Genomic DNA, 16163 nt, shown 5'->3' on the forward strand with positions numbered 1-16163 from the left:
GCAAGAATCTAATACAGAGTTGAAGAAATGCTGAACCCGAAGATAAGCAGTTTTAGGGCTGACATAGGAGCTTGTATTTAAGACAACAGATAGTACATAAGGCAACATAGTGGTGAAGTCTATGGTCCCTCACTCATTAGCGAAGCATCTGAAAGCCCTTCCCTACAATACAAAAGCCTTTTTGAATCATTCGGCTTTGCATCCTTTGTGGAAAGCCAGGAGGGTGGGGGCTCTCCTGACCGCCTCAGGCAGGCCTTTCCACAGGGTAGGGGCCACCACAAAGAAAGCCCATGTACAGGCTGCTGTTGATTTTGCCCATGTGCAGCCTGGCACCTGCAGGAGACCCTGTTCAGATGAGCAAAGTTGCCCTGGAGGAACATAGGGAGGAAGGTGGTCCTGTAGGTATGCCGGACCAATGTCATGAAGAGCAGTATATGTGATATCCAATACCTTGAACTGAGCACGGTAGCTGAGAGGTAGCCAAGAGTGAATGTAGAATGGGGGTGATGTTCATGCTCCTGGTAATTGTTGCGCCACAACATTTTGCACCAATTGGAGTCTTCTAGTTAACTTAGATGGGAGACCTATGTATAGTGCATTACAGTAGTCAAGTCTTGATGTTACCATAGCATGGATCCAGGTGGCCAGGTCAGCCACATCGAGGTATCTGGAGGCATCTCATTAGACACTGGGAAATTGCCAGCACTAGAGTCAGGGCCTTTTCAGTCCTGGCTCCCACCTGGTGGAACACTCTGTCTGCTGAAATCAGGGCCCGGCAGGACCTACTATCCTTCCGCCGGGCCTGCAAGACAGAGTTGTTCCGCCAGGCATATGGCTGAGGCTGGGGGCGGAAAAAAGGAGGTGTATAAAATCTTAACCCTCCCTGTGAAGGCTGTCCACCATCCTGTTTTAAATGTGTATGGATTTTTATTGTGTTTTAATACGTTGTTTTTATTGTGTTTTGTATTTTAATATGTTGTTATCCGCCCTGAGCCTGCTTGCAGGGAGGGCGGAATAGAAATTTGAAATAAGTAAAAATAAGATAATAAAAAATACTGGATTGTTGGTTTTGGTATGCTCTAGTAGCTCCATTTGAGTCTGATTCTTGGATGGGTTGGTAATCTTTACTCAGTCTCCTCCTGAGTAAGTGAGGTAGACCTTCTAAGAGATGCTGTGTAATGGTTGTTGTGGGTTTTCCGGGCTGTATTGCCGTGGTCTTGGCATTGTAGTTCCTGACGTTTCGCCAGCAGCTGTGGCTGGCATCTTCAGAGGTGTAGCACCAAAAGACAGAGATCTCTCAGTGTCTGAGAGATCTCTGTCTGAGAGATCTCTGTCTTTTGGTGCTACACCTCTGAAGATGCCAGCCACAGCTGCTGGCGAAACGTCAGGAACTACAATGCCAAGACCACGGCAATACAGCCCGGAAAACCCACAACAACCATCGTTCTCCGGCCGTGAAAGCCTTCGACGATGCTGTGTAACTTCACTTCTTTCCTGGCTGCAGGTGAAGTTCTTGCTCTGCTCAAGGTGGACAACAAAGTGGTTGGGCATACGAACTGGGGACCAGTGAACAACCAAGCCTGGGACCAAACCTTTGTCATTGAACTGGATCGAGTAAGTATGTCTGTTTCTAGGCTAGGGATACCTGGAGCTTTTAATCCCATTAAATATACTGCTATGGATCCTGCATTAGTGCTGTTACAGTTTATTTCTAGAGCTCACATGGGAAAGCCTAGATAGGCATAAAAACAGCCACTCTGCTCTGGACAGAGTATTCCCCATATTGTGGTCTCACACATGCTCTATGGCCCCAATCTAATTAGTGCATTAAAAATAGTTTATTAAACATATATACAATAACAAGCATAGTTCAACAGAGTTCGACAATATATGATAAACATTATCCTACATAAACAGCATAGATGTTGCATTATTGTGTCATTTTTCTTCTCTCTTCCCTTATCTTAAATATTTATAAATATTTATATTCTTTTATCATTGTGGGCCTAGAGTATTCAGAGTTTGAATAGTAGTATGCATCCATGTGACCAAGTTTTATTGCATCAGAGTTCTAATTTCAAAAATTTCTGATATGGGGCTATCGCACCCTGTACATCTTTAGTAGCAAGATAGTCTAGAAAAGGTTGCCATTTTTCTGTAAAATTTAACAATTTGGCATAGTCAGTTGAGCGTTGTATTATGTTTATTTTTTCCATTGCCATATATTCCCATATTTTATTGTACCATGTATTTATATCAGGTGGGTATGGAGATTTCCAACAAGAAGCAATAGATGTTTTAGCTGCTATTAATCGAATTAGTGCATTTGATGGTTGAGCAGTTCTTTGAATACTGTTCTCGCTGGACAGAGTTCATCAGAGTGGGCAATTGCTTTGGCTGGTAGGCCACTATTGGGTCTCTTCCCGCTTTGTAGGGCTGTGAGATGGACACACGACTGCTCTTGCTTCCAGCACTGAAAATGCACTCGCAGCGTATCCTCCTCAGAGCCTTCAAAAGCAGGTTGGAGGGACCCAGATGTGGCCTTCTTCATCACTCTGCTGCACTTCACAGCACTTGGCCCTCAAACTGTTCACCAGTTTTGTAGGGAGCATCACCCAGCTCTCCAGCACTTCGGTCTGGTGGGCCAGAGGTGCTGACAAATTGCTAAGCAGCTCTAGCTCCAGAAGAAAAGCCCTTGTGGGTAAAATAGCAAGATTCGGGTCTAGGAGCACCTTAAAGGCCACCTAGATTTCCAGGGCGTGAGCTTCCGAGAGTCAAGCTTCCTTTGTCAGAGAGATGGCTCCCGGGGCATGTTTCTTATGCCTTCTGTTCTCTTGCTTCCACTCTTCTGTCTGTCTCTCCACCGCCCTCCTTGGACCGGTGGTCCTCTGCAAAAGCAATATTACCGTCTCCGGTCCTTAACAGTGTCTTTTCTCTTTCCACGCTCCCAATGGATTGGTCTGCTTTACCTCCCAGCATCTATCTGGCTACTTCGGATGGTGTACTTAAAATGCCCGACTGAAAAGCTTTAAGCTCTTTACTCTCTCTCTCTTGCTGAGCACCCACCTTTACGATTTTCTCAGCACAGTCTGTTACACAAGCGTAACCTCTTTTGTATGGGTTCTACGGGGCTACTTTAGGAAGCAAACTTTCACACACATGTAAGTTAAGAAAAAACGCTTTTTTCCCTAATCCTTTTAATACAATACAACTATTTTTTTTCTTTCACTAAACTCATAAGTGCAACCAGGGCTCATTTCGAGGGGGAATGCACAGGAACGCAGTTTCCCAAAGAGGTCACATGTCAGGTGGCCCCGCCCACCTGACTCTCAGCCATTTGGGGCCCATTTTGGCCTGGATTGGGGCCAAAATGGCCCAGATCGGGCCTCTGACGGGTGATGGATCACTCTCCCACTCATCAGCAGCCTGATCCTGACCATTTTGGGCCCCTTTTCAGCCATTTTCAGCCCCTTCTTGCCATTTTGGGCCCAATTTCGGCCCTGAATGGCCAGGATTAGGTCCAAAACAGCCAGAATAGGTGATGTCAGGGGGTGTGGCATATGCAAATCAGTTGTACTAATGACCCTTCCGGTGTTGGCAAGAGGCGTGACATATGCTAATGAGTTATGCTAATGAGTTCCTCCCGCTCTTTTTCCACAAAATGACCCCTGAGTGCAACCATACAGAAACTTTTAGCCAACGATATCTTTGAAAAGGTAAACGGTTCAACTGGTCACATTCTACCAAGTGATGGAGTCCTTCGTCACAGTCCTTCCAATTTGAAGCAACCGGAACCCAGGCTTCGGTCCTCTTCTTGGGGCATTACAGCCCTGTAAGAACAATACAATCCCAGTAAAAACACCAACCAAGCACTATATACACACACTACTTTTAGTGATATTGTTTGCACACAACTCTTCTGATTACCTTATTCACGGTGATAAGAGCACATTGGTTAAGATCAAGCTCCTCCGCAACCAGCTTCTTCCTCAGCCGCCTGGCTGTAGGTACTGATTCTGCCCTCCTGGGCTACACCAATTAGCTCATAGGGGTTACACAAGCATTGAGTGAAAGAAAAGGGGCACCTGTTAATTCCATTCATTTGCTTGAGCTTTGCCAGTTGCTTTTTTTTTAAAATTAATTTTATTATTATAACATATGTACATAATCATACATTGAACCGTATACATCTATTTTTACCCCTTCCCTCCCCCCCCCATTATATCTTCATATCTTTAACCATGTGCACAGATTCTTCATTCGGGCTTGAATGCTTGGGTTGGCTTCCCCCCTTTCCACCCAGTGCCTATAACATTTACTTGTAATCTTTTGACGCTTATCCTCCCATGTCTCATCAGCAGTTATCTGTACAAATATATCCGATTGTACACGTTCAAAGACATAATTGTTCCATTTTTCCATTGTCCATTTATGCTTGTCCTTCCATCCCAATGCTATTACAGCCATTCTGGCTAAAATCATAATTTTATATAGATCTTGCTTATTTCCATCTACTCTTTTATTTCCCAATTTTCCGGAGATAAGCAGGTCCCTATTAACCTCTATATTAACTTGAAATAAACCAGACATTACCCTTATAATCTCTTGCCAATATTCCTTGACCACATTACAATCCCACCACATATGCGCATATATGCCAACTTCTTGACCATAATGCCAGCATTTAGGGCTCATTCCTTTAACTATATACGATATGAGGTTTGCCAGTTGCTGACCTGCTTCCTTATAGTTAAGGGGCTAACATTCTCCGTGTTTCCTGTTCCATTTCTCTGCAGTCCCGAGAACTGGAGATTTCTGTTTATTGGCGTGACTGGAGAGAGCTGTGCGCGGTGAAATACTTGCGCCTGGATGACTTCCTTGATAATGAACGCCATGGCATGTGCCTCGCCCTTGAACCCCAAGGGATGCTTTTTGCAGAGGTAAAGGGTAGATTGTGCTTTCTCCTTTTGGGTAGCCCCTTTCAGCAAGGGCTTTCTTTCCGTCCCAAGAATGGTCTCGGGCATCTATCTGCCGCTAAAGCGAAGCAGGTTTGGCCAGGCAGTGTCTTGAATGGAGGCCATTTGGGAAACACGTATAAGCAATTGGGAGGGAAAATGGGGTGTTGAGGTATAAAAATACAGCATCTTGACTCAAACTTGAGAGGAATAAAACTCAGTACTGGGCTTTGCATCCTGAGGATCCCAGGTTCAGTTCCTGACATGAACAATTAGAGAATTTCAGCTAGCAGGGATAAGGTGCCAAAACTAGTTAAGCAAAACTAAGATTCTGTTTGTTGATAAGGAAGGGTTAGCCAGATTGCACTCTCTTTTTAACTCTGCCCTTCCTCCTAGGAACTCAAGGCAGCATGCAATGTTCTCTCTCCATATTTTATCCTCACAAAAATCCTGCGTGAGAGAATGACTGGCCCAAGGTCACCACTTAAGCTTCATGTCTTAGTGGGGATTTGAACTCAGGCCTCTCCCCCGCCCCTCCCCGTCCTGTCTTTGTCCAACTCTAGCCACTGCATGGCACTGGGTCTTGATGGAGCTTCATTGTCCTCAAAATATGAAGTTGTAGCTTGGGAGGATAATGAGACCTTACCTGTGGTGGATAGTGACTTCTTAACCAGGTTCAGCTGGGTTGCAATATCTTTTTTTTTCTAGAAGACTAGGCTGCAGTTATTCAAGCTTGGATAGACTCCCTACTAGGCAGCTGTAGCACGCTGTGCCTGGGGCTACCCTTGAAGGCTATTTAGAAGTTTTAGTTGGTGCAGAATGTAAAAGAGATTCTCTGGCTGCCTGTATGTTTCTGGATATAACTTAAAGGGCTAGTGCTGTCTTTTTAAAATCGTAAACAGATTGTTATCAAAAGGCTTGCTGCTTCTCTTGGTGAGGTGGGTGACTACACAGGACAGAGCTTTCTCGGTAGCAGCATCTCGTCTGCAGAACTTCCTCCTTGCCTAGGATTTTACACTCTCGGCCTTCTCTCCAATTTTATTGTTGGCTAGTGTTTGAACTCTGAAATTCTGCTTTATTATTTTTTTCCCCTGGTATTTGCTGCAGTTTTACAGTGTGGTGGTTTCCTTTCCCTTGTTTTATATGCTGCTGTTTATGGTTGTGATGTTAACATTTTCATCTTTTTGCAAACTGTCTGGAAAGCTCATTACTACAAGTTGACTTATTAATCATTATAACTGGACAAGGAAAAATAGATACGTTGTCTTCATAGGAAAAAAATAATATTTGCCCCCATTTTTCCTCTGTAGGTAACATTCAGCAACCCTGTGATTGAGAGGCGCTCTAAGCTGCAGCGCCAGAAACGCATTTTCCCCAAACAAAAAGGTTAGTGGGTGGTTGCAGGTGGGCAGCTACACCTGTAGGAGTGTGTATAGTCATGTTGCTAGTTCATATTTCTTACGTGGTCATGGCCTCTCTTGCATGCCTCCTATCCAGTTACGCTGCAGAGGTTCTTTGGAAACATCTTGCGGATTCCTCAATGAATGATGAACAATATCCTGTTGTCCTGTATCTCTTCATGGCCTGGGGCTTAGGCATTTGAAGGTCCACACACTCCTTGTATGAAGCTGAGTTGTGTTTTACTTTCAGTCACTTCTTGGAGCTGTGTGGTTGTCTTCTGCTCTGTCGTAGGACTAATTTTACGGAACAGCCAACTGGAGGTCTAATAGGCACAATCCCTCTTTATTTTTGTTGGGAAGGCACCTGTCCTTCATATTGTCCACATTTCTAACATAGACTTGAGATAGCTTTGTACATTTTGGCCAGTTCCTCTGGAGTCATATACCAATGATACATCATCTTATAAAAGCTCTCTTTAAGACCAGAGCTAAATGTAAATGACAACCCTTTTAACCTCATATTTTCCCATTGTTCCATTTGTATATCATACCCCAGATGTTTAGTCCATTTAATCATAAATTCTTTCACTTGCTCTTCCTCTGTCTCAAATTTCAATAAGAGTTTGTACATTTTGACAATAACATGTCCAACATAATGCCAATAAGTCATGTGGCTTGCTTTTCAAAAGATGTTTGATGGTGTATATGGGGAAACCTGTTGACTCAGAGCTTGGCAATACCCCACTGGAGGTGAGTGCTTCCTAGCTCATGCCCTAGAATTCTCTGTAATACAAGAGGAGTTTGCCATGTTAGTCTGTAGTAGCAAAATAGTAAAGAGTCCAGTAGCACCTTTAAGACTAACCAACTTTACTGTAGCAAAAGCTTTCGAGAACCACAGCTCTCTTTGTCAGATGCATTGTCAAAGAGAGCTGTGTTTCTCGAAAGCTGACAATGCATCTGACAGAGCTGTGGTTCTCAAAAGCTTATGCTACAGTAAAGTTGGTTAGTCTTAAAGGTGCTACTGGACTCTTTACTATTTTGCTGTCATACAAGGTGTTTCTGTAGAATGTCTTTGGCAGATTGAATTTCTGTGGAAGAAATTGACTTGAAAGTGTTAAAGGTGGTGTCTGTATCTTAGTGTGTTCTTAATGATTTGTCTCTTGGGAACCACTGAGAGATTAAAGAACACACGTAATTTCAGGGCATGGTTGTTTTAAAACCGTCTCCTGAGCTGGTAAGTTTTGATTCCCGCAGGGAAGGAGTTCCTCCGTGCCTCTCAGATGAATATCAACATTGCCACATGGGGGCGTCTGATGATGAGCATCTTACCACCTTGCAGTTCCCTGACCACCTTGAGCCCCCCCTTTCGGGCTTCCACACGCACGGATCTCTCTTCCACAGTACCTTCTCAGAGCCAAACTGAGCCAGTGGCTGTGTTGGATCGGTAAACAAATACGTTCTGATCAGTGCCAGCAAATTGTGAGCGTTGCCAGTGCATCTAAGTGCTCTTAAAAAACAAAAATGAGTGTATTCGGTTTCAGGCATAGCAGATAATACAGCTTGTTGCATGGAACTTTAAAAATACATGGGGAGGGAATGGGGAGTAGGAAGAGATAGTATAGTGATTAAGAATATGTTAGCTAGAATCAAAGAAGCCCAGGTTCAAATCCCCACTCAACCATGGAGCTGGCTGGGTGACTTTGGGCCGGTTACTCTCTTAGCCTAACTTTAACTTACAAGCAGGGCTTTTTTTCGGGGAAAAGAGGTGGTGGAACTCTGTGGGTTGCCCTCAGAGAAAATGGTCACGTGGCTGGTGGCCCCGCCCCCTGATCTCCAGACAGAGGAGAGTTGAGATGGCCCTCCAGCTAAACTCCCCTCTGTCTGGAGATCAGGGGGCGGGGCCACCAGCCATGTGACCATTTTCAAGAGGTTCCGGAACTCCGTTCCACCGCATTCCCCCTGAAAAAAAGCCCTGCTTACAGGGTTGTTCTGTGGATAAAGTGGAAGAGGACTCTACATTACATTTAATTGGTAGGACAAGAAGATTATATGGAACACAGAATCTCCAACCTCACATGAAGTTGTTTTCTTCTCAGTCAGCCCACTGGCCCATTTGGCTTAGTGTGGTCTACTCCCACTCCCAGCAGTTCTCCAAGGCCTTGTTTCCCATGACTCTTTACCTGGAGATGCCAGCGACAGGCCCTGGCACTTCCTGCAGGCCAACCCTCAGTTGTGTGGTTCTCCCAATGAGAGGTGGTTTTTGAGAGAATTTGCACGTTTGAATTTGCCTCCTCAGCATTGAACCCTATATACCACGGCTGCAATCTTTACTTTTTAAATTAATCTATATATGTATAAACACAAGTGTCCTGACTGACTCAGCAACGCTCAGCCCAAACCCCTGGACCTAGAAACATGAAATTTGGGGAGAACATTCCTTTCATGACGTAAACACTCACTAAGAAGGGATTTTAAGAAATTCGCCCCTTAAGGCCCCTTAAGTGTTTTTCCAAAGGGATCCAGCTTCCCTGTGTGGCTGGCAGGCTGCAGTCTGCTTGTCCCCCCCGCCCCCCCCCCCACTGCCAGCTCAGCCACTCTTCCCTTATTGGGCCAGCCTTTCAAGGTTATTTGCATATGCAGGCTGATTGGTCCTCACCCCCCACATTTTCAATAGTATGCAGTTGCTATTGGGAGTCATTGAATGTATCCTGAGATCAAATGCACCTCCCATTCTTCACCTAAAAGTGCACTAGGGTTGCCAATCTCCCTGAGGAGCCTGGCTTTCATGTGTGACTGGCCGGCTCCTGCCTGCTTGCACCTCTCTGGATTTAGGGAGTTAAATACCGTAGCGAAGCACGGATATCAAGCTAATTAACTATAAACTGATTGGTTGCGAGGATGGTCAGGTTTTATTAATGAAGCTGAGAGTTAAAAATTCCCCTTGGTTATCTTTTGAGGCCTTTTTTTGTCTTGTGAGTTAACATAATGGTAAATGAACAAGAAAAATACTTAACACGGCCTGCCTTACTAAATTTTTTAAAAAGTTTCTCATTCTTGTTTCAGTAGCTCAGAAAGGCACTGAGTGGCAGTATTCCAGTATGTTTAGATTACATGGCAGCTGGTGATGGGTCAACTGCAAATATTTTAACTGGTTGTCAGCTTATGTTTTGTTCTGAGCAACAACTCAACTGTTTTGAAAGACAGAGTTTTCTTTACCTAGAAGGGTCAAACTGCAGACTGTGTGGGAGAACTATCACTGGATCTCTCAAGACTTGTTTAGCATTGAAAAGCAGCTTGGAGTGGCAGTGATGGTGGAATAGGCCTTTGAAGGAAGCAAAACCAGCACCTGTATTGTTTCTAAAGTTGTTCTATTGATAGTGCATGGTGTATGATGTGGTGTCTACCCGCAGGACTTTGGAAGAAAGACCCCCCCAAAATATGTCTCCCAAATGCAGCGACTGCCCAGTGCTTAAATTGACATTTGACAATGAGCCGCCACCAAAACCGCCTCGCCTCTTCCTGGAACCTTCTCCCCCAAAACTGGAACGGATTCCTGTGGATTCTTTGGTAAGATGGCAGGATCAGTACAGAGTTCATGCCTAGTTAGGTTTCTGTAGAGAATGTGTGGCTGGCTTGTTTGCTGTCTAAATAAGTGTTGTGTGTGAACTGGCCAGGCATGGATACTCAACCATTCCTTCAGTTGCTCCCCACCATTGCCACGTGATAACATCTCTTGCATTTTAAAACCTGAAAGTAGGGTGATAGTCCATGAACTATTCAAAGCGCTCAGGGGACTGGCTTCAAATCACCCATTGTGGGGACCAGACTAGACATAATGCAATTTTTCTTGCATGTTTTTTGTAGGAAAAGAAGTCTGGGGGCAAGGAGAGCTTGGGACACTCCCATCATCCATTGTCTCTTACCGAGTTCTTTTTGAAACCCTTATTCCTTCCCAGCCAGACTCATTTTGCTTATCTTAGGCTGGGCTGGTGGAAGAATCCTTCAAGCCTGATAAGGCAAAGGAGGAGACAGATTTTAGCTTCCTTGCACGCTTTATGCAAGAACAGGGTGGGCCATGTCTGCCCCATCTCCTTTAGTTTATAACAATAACAACATTCGATTTAGGTACCACCCTTCAGGACAATTTAACGCCCACTCAGAGCAGTTTACAAAGTATTCATTATTAGTTTAGTTCTGAGCTTCAAGGTTGAACAGGGATTTGAACACAAATATCCTGATTTAACATCTTGACTCTCCATTATAAGATACTGGTTTTTCCATTCAAGAGTAGGAATGCGGCTGTGTAGCTTCCTCATTCAGCAAGAACAGAGCAGGACTCTTTTAAAGAAAATGCATACCTGATTCATTTACTTTGAAGTATCTAGCCCTCGGGGATGTTCAAGTGAAGTGGAAAATGTGACTTCAGGCTGGGGAAGAAAAATTCAGTTCTCTTGAGGGCATTCCTAGGAGCCCAGGCCTGTGTCTTTCCCCTCCTTGGAATGTTTTTTTCCAGTCTTTTCAAGGAAGGCCCAAATGGAACTGAGTAACTTGGGTTCCATTTTGCTCTAGCAGGACTTTAACAGTCTTTTCCTCCCCGATGGTCTGTTACAGTTTCTCCTTTTTCTGCTTTTACAGCCTCTCAAAAAGCTGCACCTCGAAGAAAGGCCTCTTGGCTCGGAAACGGTGGGCCGGACTTCCTTGAGGTGGGTTCTGAAGTGGAGAGGACGGTCATCCGAAGTGAAGAAGATGAAAAGGGGGCACTCTTGGATTATTAATGTGAGGGGATACCCCTGGTCCCAATAATGGGGGTTTCCTACCCAGGCCACTAGATCTCAGTTAAACCAAGGCAGCAAGAACTGGAAAAGTTTAATAACATCATAACATTCAATTTATATATTGCCCTTCAGGACAACTTAAAGTCCACTCAGAGCAGTTTACAAAGTGTGTTACTATTATCGTCATGACAATCACCCTGTGAGGTGGAAGAGCTGTGACTGACCCAAGGTCACCCAGCTGGCTTCAAGCAGAGGAGCGGGGAATCAAATCTGGGCCATTTCCACACAGTTTACCTTATTCTGCAAAATAGCGAAATCTCGTGTGAAATCTCACGAGAAGACGCTGTTATTGCGTCTTCTCGCGAGATTTCGCGTGAGATTTCGCTATTTTGCAGAATAAGGTAAGTCGTGTGGAAACGGCCCTGGTTCTTCAGATTAGAGTCCTGCCGCTCTTAACCACGACACCAAACTGGCTCTCTATTGGAGAAAATGACTCAAATGAACTGACGCACTCCAAACAAGTCTGACAAAGTGCATATCTTACAAAGAAATCACCCATTCTTACAACTTCTTTACGAAGTCATCAGAAAATTGTTTACAAAAACGGGATAGTGTATGTAAGAAAAATAAGATTAAATCAGTAATTTCTAAAAAGATGACCGGTCATATAGATTAGAAGGGTGTCATTTGGCACCCATATGTCACCTCTTGTTATTTTTAAGAGGCAGAACGCTATAAGCTGTAATGTTCAAGTGTTTTGCAGGCTATGTCCTGTTGTAATTCCAAACACCTCTTTTGTTTTACTTATCTTTTACCTACAGAGAAACAGCAAAAGCAGGGGGAAGGGCAATTTAGGAAGTAGGCAGCTAAGCCTCACTCTCAATGCCCAAAAAAGAAGTTAGACTTTAAAAAGGTTATAACAAAAGACCTTTAAAATCCCCTTAAAGAGTCCAGTAGCACCTTTAAGACTAACCAACTTTATTGTAGCATAATACGATAAATAATACAGCTCTCTTTGTCAGATGCATCGTCAGCTTTCGAGAACCACAGCTCTCTTCGTCAGATGCATATGACGAAGAGAGCTGTGATTTTTGAAAGCCGATGATGCATCTGATGAAGAGAGCTGTATTATTTATTGTATTATGCTACAATAAAGTTGGTTTGTCTTTGAAGAAACGTTTGGGTTCTGGAACGGCCCCCTCTCCTGAGTGGTTGTGTTGGGTTTCTCTGCCGTTGTTTGGGGAAGAGGGCTGCAAAGCCAGGCTGCCCAGGTACTCGGTGCTTCTAGTATTGCCCCCAATAACTGCCTTGGATGATAATTCCCCTGCTGGCAGTTTTCAGGAGGGAAATTAGGCTTTTAGTTTGCCTTTAGCATTAGGATCGTCTTGGAAGAAGCTTTTTAAGTTGTCTAATTTTCCTTCCCCCCTCCCTCCTCCCAGTTCCTGGAATTTACTTCAGGGTTTCCTTGGTAACAGCTTGTGGTCCACAAAATGTTCTAGGGCATCTGTTAGCTTTAGCTCTGTGTTCTCTCTTTCCCTCTAGCACTCATTTATAATAGTGGTTGGTTTTCTGTGCTGATCTACGATCTTCCTCTCGCCTTTTGACATGCTGCCTTCATCTCTCTGGTCCCCTTTAGATCTATTCTTGCTCTCCTGTCTTTCTTTTTGATCTCTAGAACCCTTTCCTTTCCCCTTTCCCCTTCTCTGCTGAAGACTGCCCTAACCCTGACTTGCTTTTCTTTCCCGGGACCTTTTTGTCAAGAGTTGTCTCAGCCATGCATTTCTCTGCCAACAGGAAGAAAACCGTCCAACTTGAGGACTTCTCTTGTCTCGCCATGCTGGGACGAGGCCACTTTGGAAAGGTGACGTTTGAGGATATATGTTTTTCTTGTAGTAGGATGTCTTGGCTCTGCTTGGCTTAGACATGCAGGAAGATGGTGGAATGGACGTGGTGGTTTCAGACTGCAGGTGGCTGGTTCCACTTTGAGTTGTCCTCCCTGCATATAGAAAGCCAGCTCAGCAAAGAGAAAGTAGGTTCTTCCCTTTCTCTCAGCTTCTTGTGCTGGTTTTTCTGGTTGCAGGGGATACAGGCAAGCCTTCCAAAATGCGATCCCACACCTGCTGTCTGAACTTCAGTCCAGTTTCCCAATACTTTTCCTGCATGAGTGAAACAGATATCTGAGCCTGTAGTTCCACCCAAGTAAATTTTCAAATTCGTAGAGCAGGGTGGGTGTGCACGAGTAGAAACATGCTCAGGGCCATGAATTTCAACCTGCAAAGCTACTCTTGTTCCTCCCACCAAAAGGAGTAGTAGTAGTTTGGGTAGAATTTTTAAGAGGCAAAGAGCTGCATTCTTAACTCAGGTGCTAAAACTGTGAAAGAAGTGCTGAAAATTTGAAGCCTAGCTCTATGAAATAATTTGATGGGTTTTTTTTTTCCAGGATGGGATTTTTACGTGCTGTTTGTTCAGAAGAACTCTGATCTGTAGGCAAGGGAAAAACAACACTGGGAAAATGTTGGTTGTTTTCAAATGAGGAAGTCTTCAGTGTTGCCTTTGCATGCAAGAGAAGGACGGAATGGGGGGATTTGGGCAACTGGGTGTTAGAACTTCAGTCTGCAGGATGGGGGTGTCTTTCCTACAGTTGAATAGGGGTTTTTTGTGTGTGTTAATTTTTTATTAGGTAAAGGTAAAGGTAGTCCCCTGTGCAAGCGCCGAGTCATTACTGACCCATGGGGAGACGTCACATTACGACGTTTTCTTGGCAGACTTTTTACGGGGTGGTTTGCCATTGCCTTCCCCAGTTATCTACACTTTACTCCCAGGAAACTGGGTACTCATTTTACCGACCTCGGAAGGATGGAAGGCTGAGTCAACCTTGAGCCGGCTACCTGAACCCGGCTTCCACCGGGATCAAACTCAGGTCGTGAGTAGAGCTTGGACTGCAGTACTGCAGCTTACAACTCTGCGCCACGGGGCTCTAATTTTTTTTTTATTAAACTACTACAATACATGCTTGCTTTGTGTACTAGGTTTGATTATATATTGTAGTAATTTTTTATTAAACGACTACAATACATAATCAAATCTAGTACACAGAGCAAGCATGTTTAGTTCACAAATTTAAAATGAAGGAAGGAAGAAACGGAACATAGATATAATTGTTCCTTTCTTATCTGTTTATTTCCAATAGCTTACGGATTTTTAAAAAATGCAGCCACTTGTGGCCAATTTTTCTCATCGAAAATACTCTTAGAATTTTGAATTGCTGTTAGTTTGATTATTCATGATCCCACATCTTTAAGAACGGTTCTAATTTGCTACACTTGGCTGTTTTCATGCAACTCTGTGCCCAGACCGGGAGGCTGTGTGGCTCCTTCTCACAGAACTTGGGTGTCCAGCATCTATGATGTGTACAGACCACACTCAGCAACAACCTAGAATAAGACAGGTATAGCTTCCCTACTTAAGCAGCCTGTTAGATAGCCAGTGTGGTGCAGAGGTTAAAGCATCTGACTAGGATCAGGGAGTCTGAAGTTCAAACCCCGCTTAGCTGTGAAGCTTCCTGTAGAATATATCGAAAGGTCTTGGTGTATGGGATCATCTGATAATGGAAAAGATTTCAGATGGTCTTCTTCGATCTGAAATTTACCTTAAAACAACTGAGTTCATTGAGAAATGTCTCCCTTTTCTTGAGCACATTACCAAAGAGGATATCCAGCCCCCAAACCCATTCTGTCTAAAACTCCTTTATGTATAAAATTTAGCCATCTGATTCTGCACACGTTGGATAATGCACTTCCAATCCTCTTTAGAGATCATTTGGAACTGAATTTTTTTAGTGTGAAACAAAAAATCCACTTCCAAACGATAGCTAAAGTGCATTGAAAGTGCATTATCCAACGTGTGCGGAATCAGCCTTAATAGTACAAATTATCTAAGTTTACTCTCTGTTGTGTGCACTGTTAAGCCATGAAGTACATACTGATATCATTAGTAGAATGTTATTGCTCATATCGCTCTCATTTGCAACTTGTGCTAGCTCCAACTTGATATGTTTAATTGGCTCTGATAATAGGACCTATTATCTGTAATTCGTTGTCAGATACGTTGTAATTCAAATGAAATGTCAATAGGATATGTTGTAAATGTTAGAATCAACAATAAAATTTGGGTGGGGGGAGAGGTCTTAGTGTCTCCTCCACATACTTTGTGACAGCCTTCTACACAGAGAAGAACTGGTTGGATGTTCTTTTCCCAACAGCTGTCTGTCTAGCCAGTGGTTAGAGGAGCATAGAACTGCTGCAGTGTGTGTGGGGGGTGTCTATTGGTGAAATCCTGCACAGTTCCATCCCAGAAAGAGGAGGACTTCTTCCTTGCCAAGAGCTCTGAACTGTTTCTGTTGTCTGTTTTAGGTGTTGCTGGCACAGTACAAGGCAACAGGAAGGCTGTATGCTATCAAAGCCCTGAAGAAGCATGATATCCTCAGCCGGGATGAGATGGATAGGTGAGGGTTTGCCCAGAGCTGGTTTGGATGCCCTGCAAGATCTCTACTGGGCAGCTGCTCAGCATGCCTGATTTGAAATGAGTCTCAGCCACTATTAAGAACTGAGAAGCTTCTGGTTTTATCGGCATCATGCCAACCCCATGGTTAAGGAACCTTACTTGTGGTTTGTCTAAATTGAGAAGTCATGGTTTGTGATCAGCGGGTGAATCAGAAAGGGAAGTATGAATGAGTGTTCAAACCACGGTTTGTGGTAACTGACTTGGCATGATGCCTGCACTGACAAACCCTGTCGTTTCTTCAAAGGCCAGTGTATCTAGAGTCTAGCATGCTAATGAGACCAGTAGCTATGAACTATGGTTTGCCTGTACATTTTGATCCTCAAACCGTGGTTGAAGGTTTCTAAGCTCTGGCTAGCTGAAACTGCACTATCATGTCTGCATTGAGCCTCTTGAATAAAAGCAGCTTGGCAGGTTGCTAAGGCATTAAGGAACACCAAATTCTTCAAGTCCGATACTTCATTTGAAAAAAA

The 16163-nt window shown here is 43.9% G+C and overlaps 1 protein-coding gene across 1 annotated transcript in view; it reads left to right on the forward strand.

Annotated features, from left to right (window-relative positions):
• PKN3 (protein kinase N3) overlaps positions 1-16163 on the forward strand; it is a 55620-nt gene that overhangs the window by 27090 nt on the left and 12367 nt on the right. The window contains exons 8-15 of the mRNA XM_054998531.1: positions 1505-1614; positions 4797-4940; positions 6266-6341; positions 7610-7799; positions 9766-9922; positions 10991-11058; positions 12925-12991; positions 15543-15634. Of these exons, the coding sequence (XP_054854506.1) occupies positions 1505-1614; positions 4797-4940; positions 6266-6341; positions 7610-7799; positions 9766-9922; positions 10991-11058; positions 12925-12991; positions 15543-15634 (904 nt within the window). The remainder of the gene's footprint in view (positions 1-1504; positions 1615-4796; positions 4941-6265; positions 6342-7609; positions 7800-9765; positions 9923-10990; positions 11059-12924; positions 12992-15542; positions 15635-16163) is intronic.

The sequence above is a fragment of the Eublepharis macularius genome, chromosome 14 (assembly GCF_028583425.1).
Source record: "Eublepharis macularius isolate TG4126 chromosome 14, MPM_Emac_v1.0, whole genome shotgun sequence".
Lineage (NCBI taxonomy): Eukaryota > Metazoa > Chordata > Lepidosauria > Squamata > Eublepharidae > Eublepharis > Eublepharis macularius.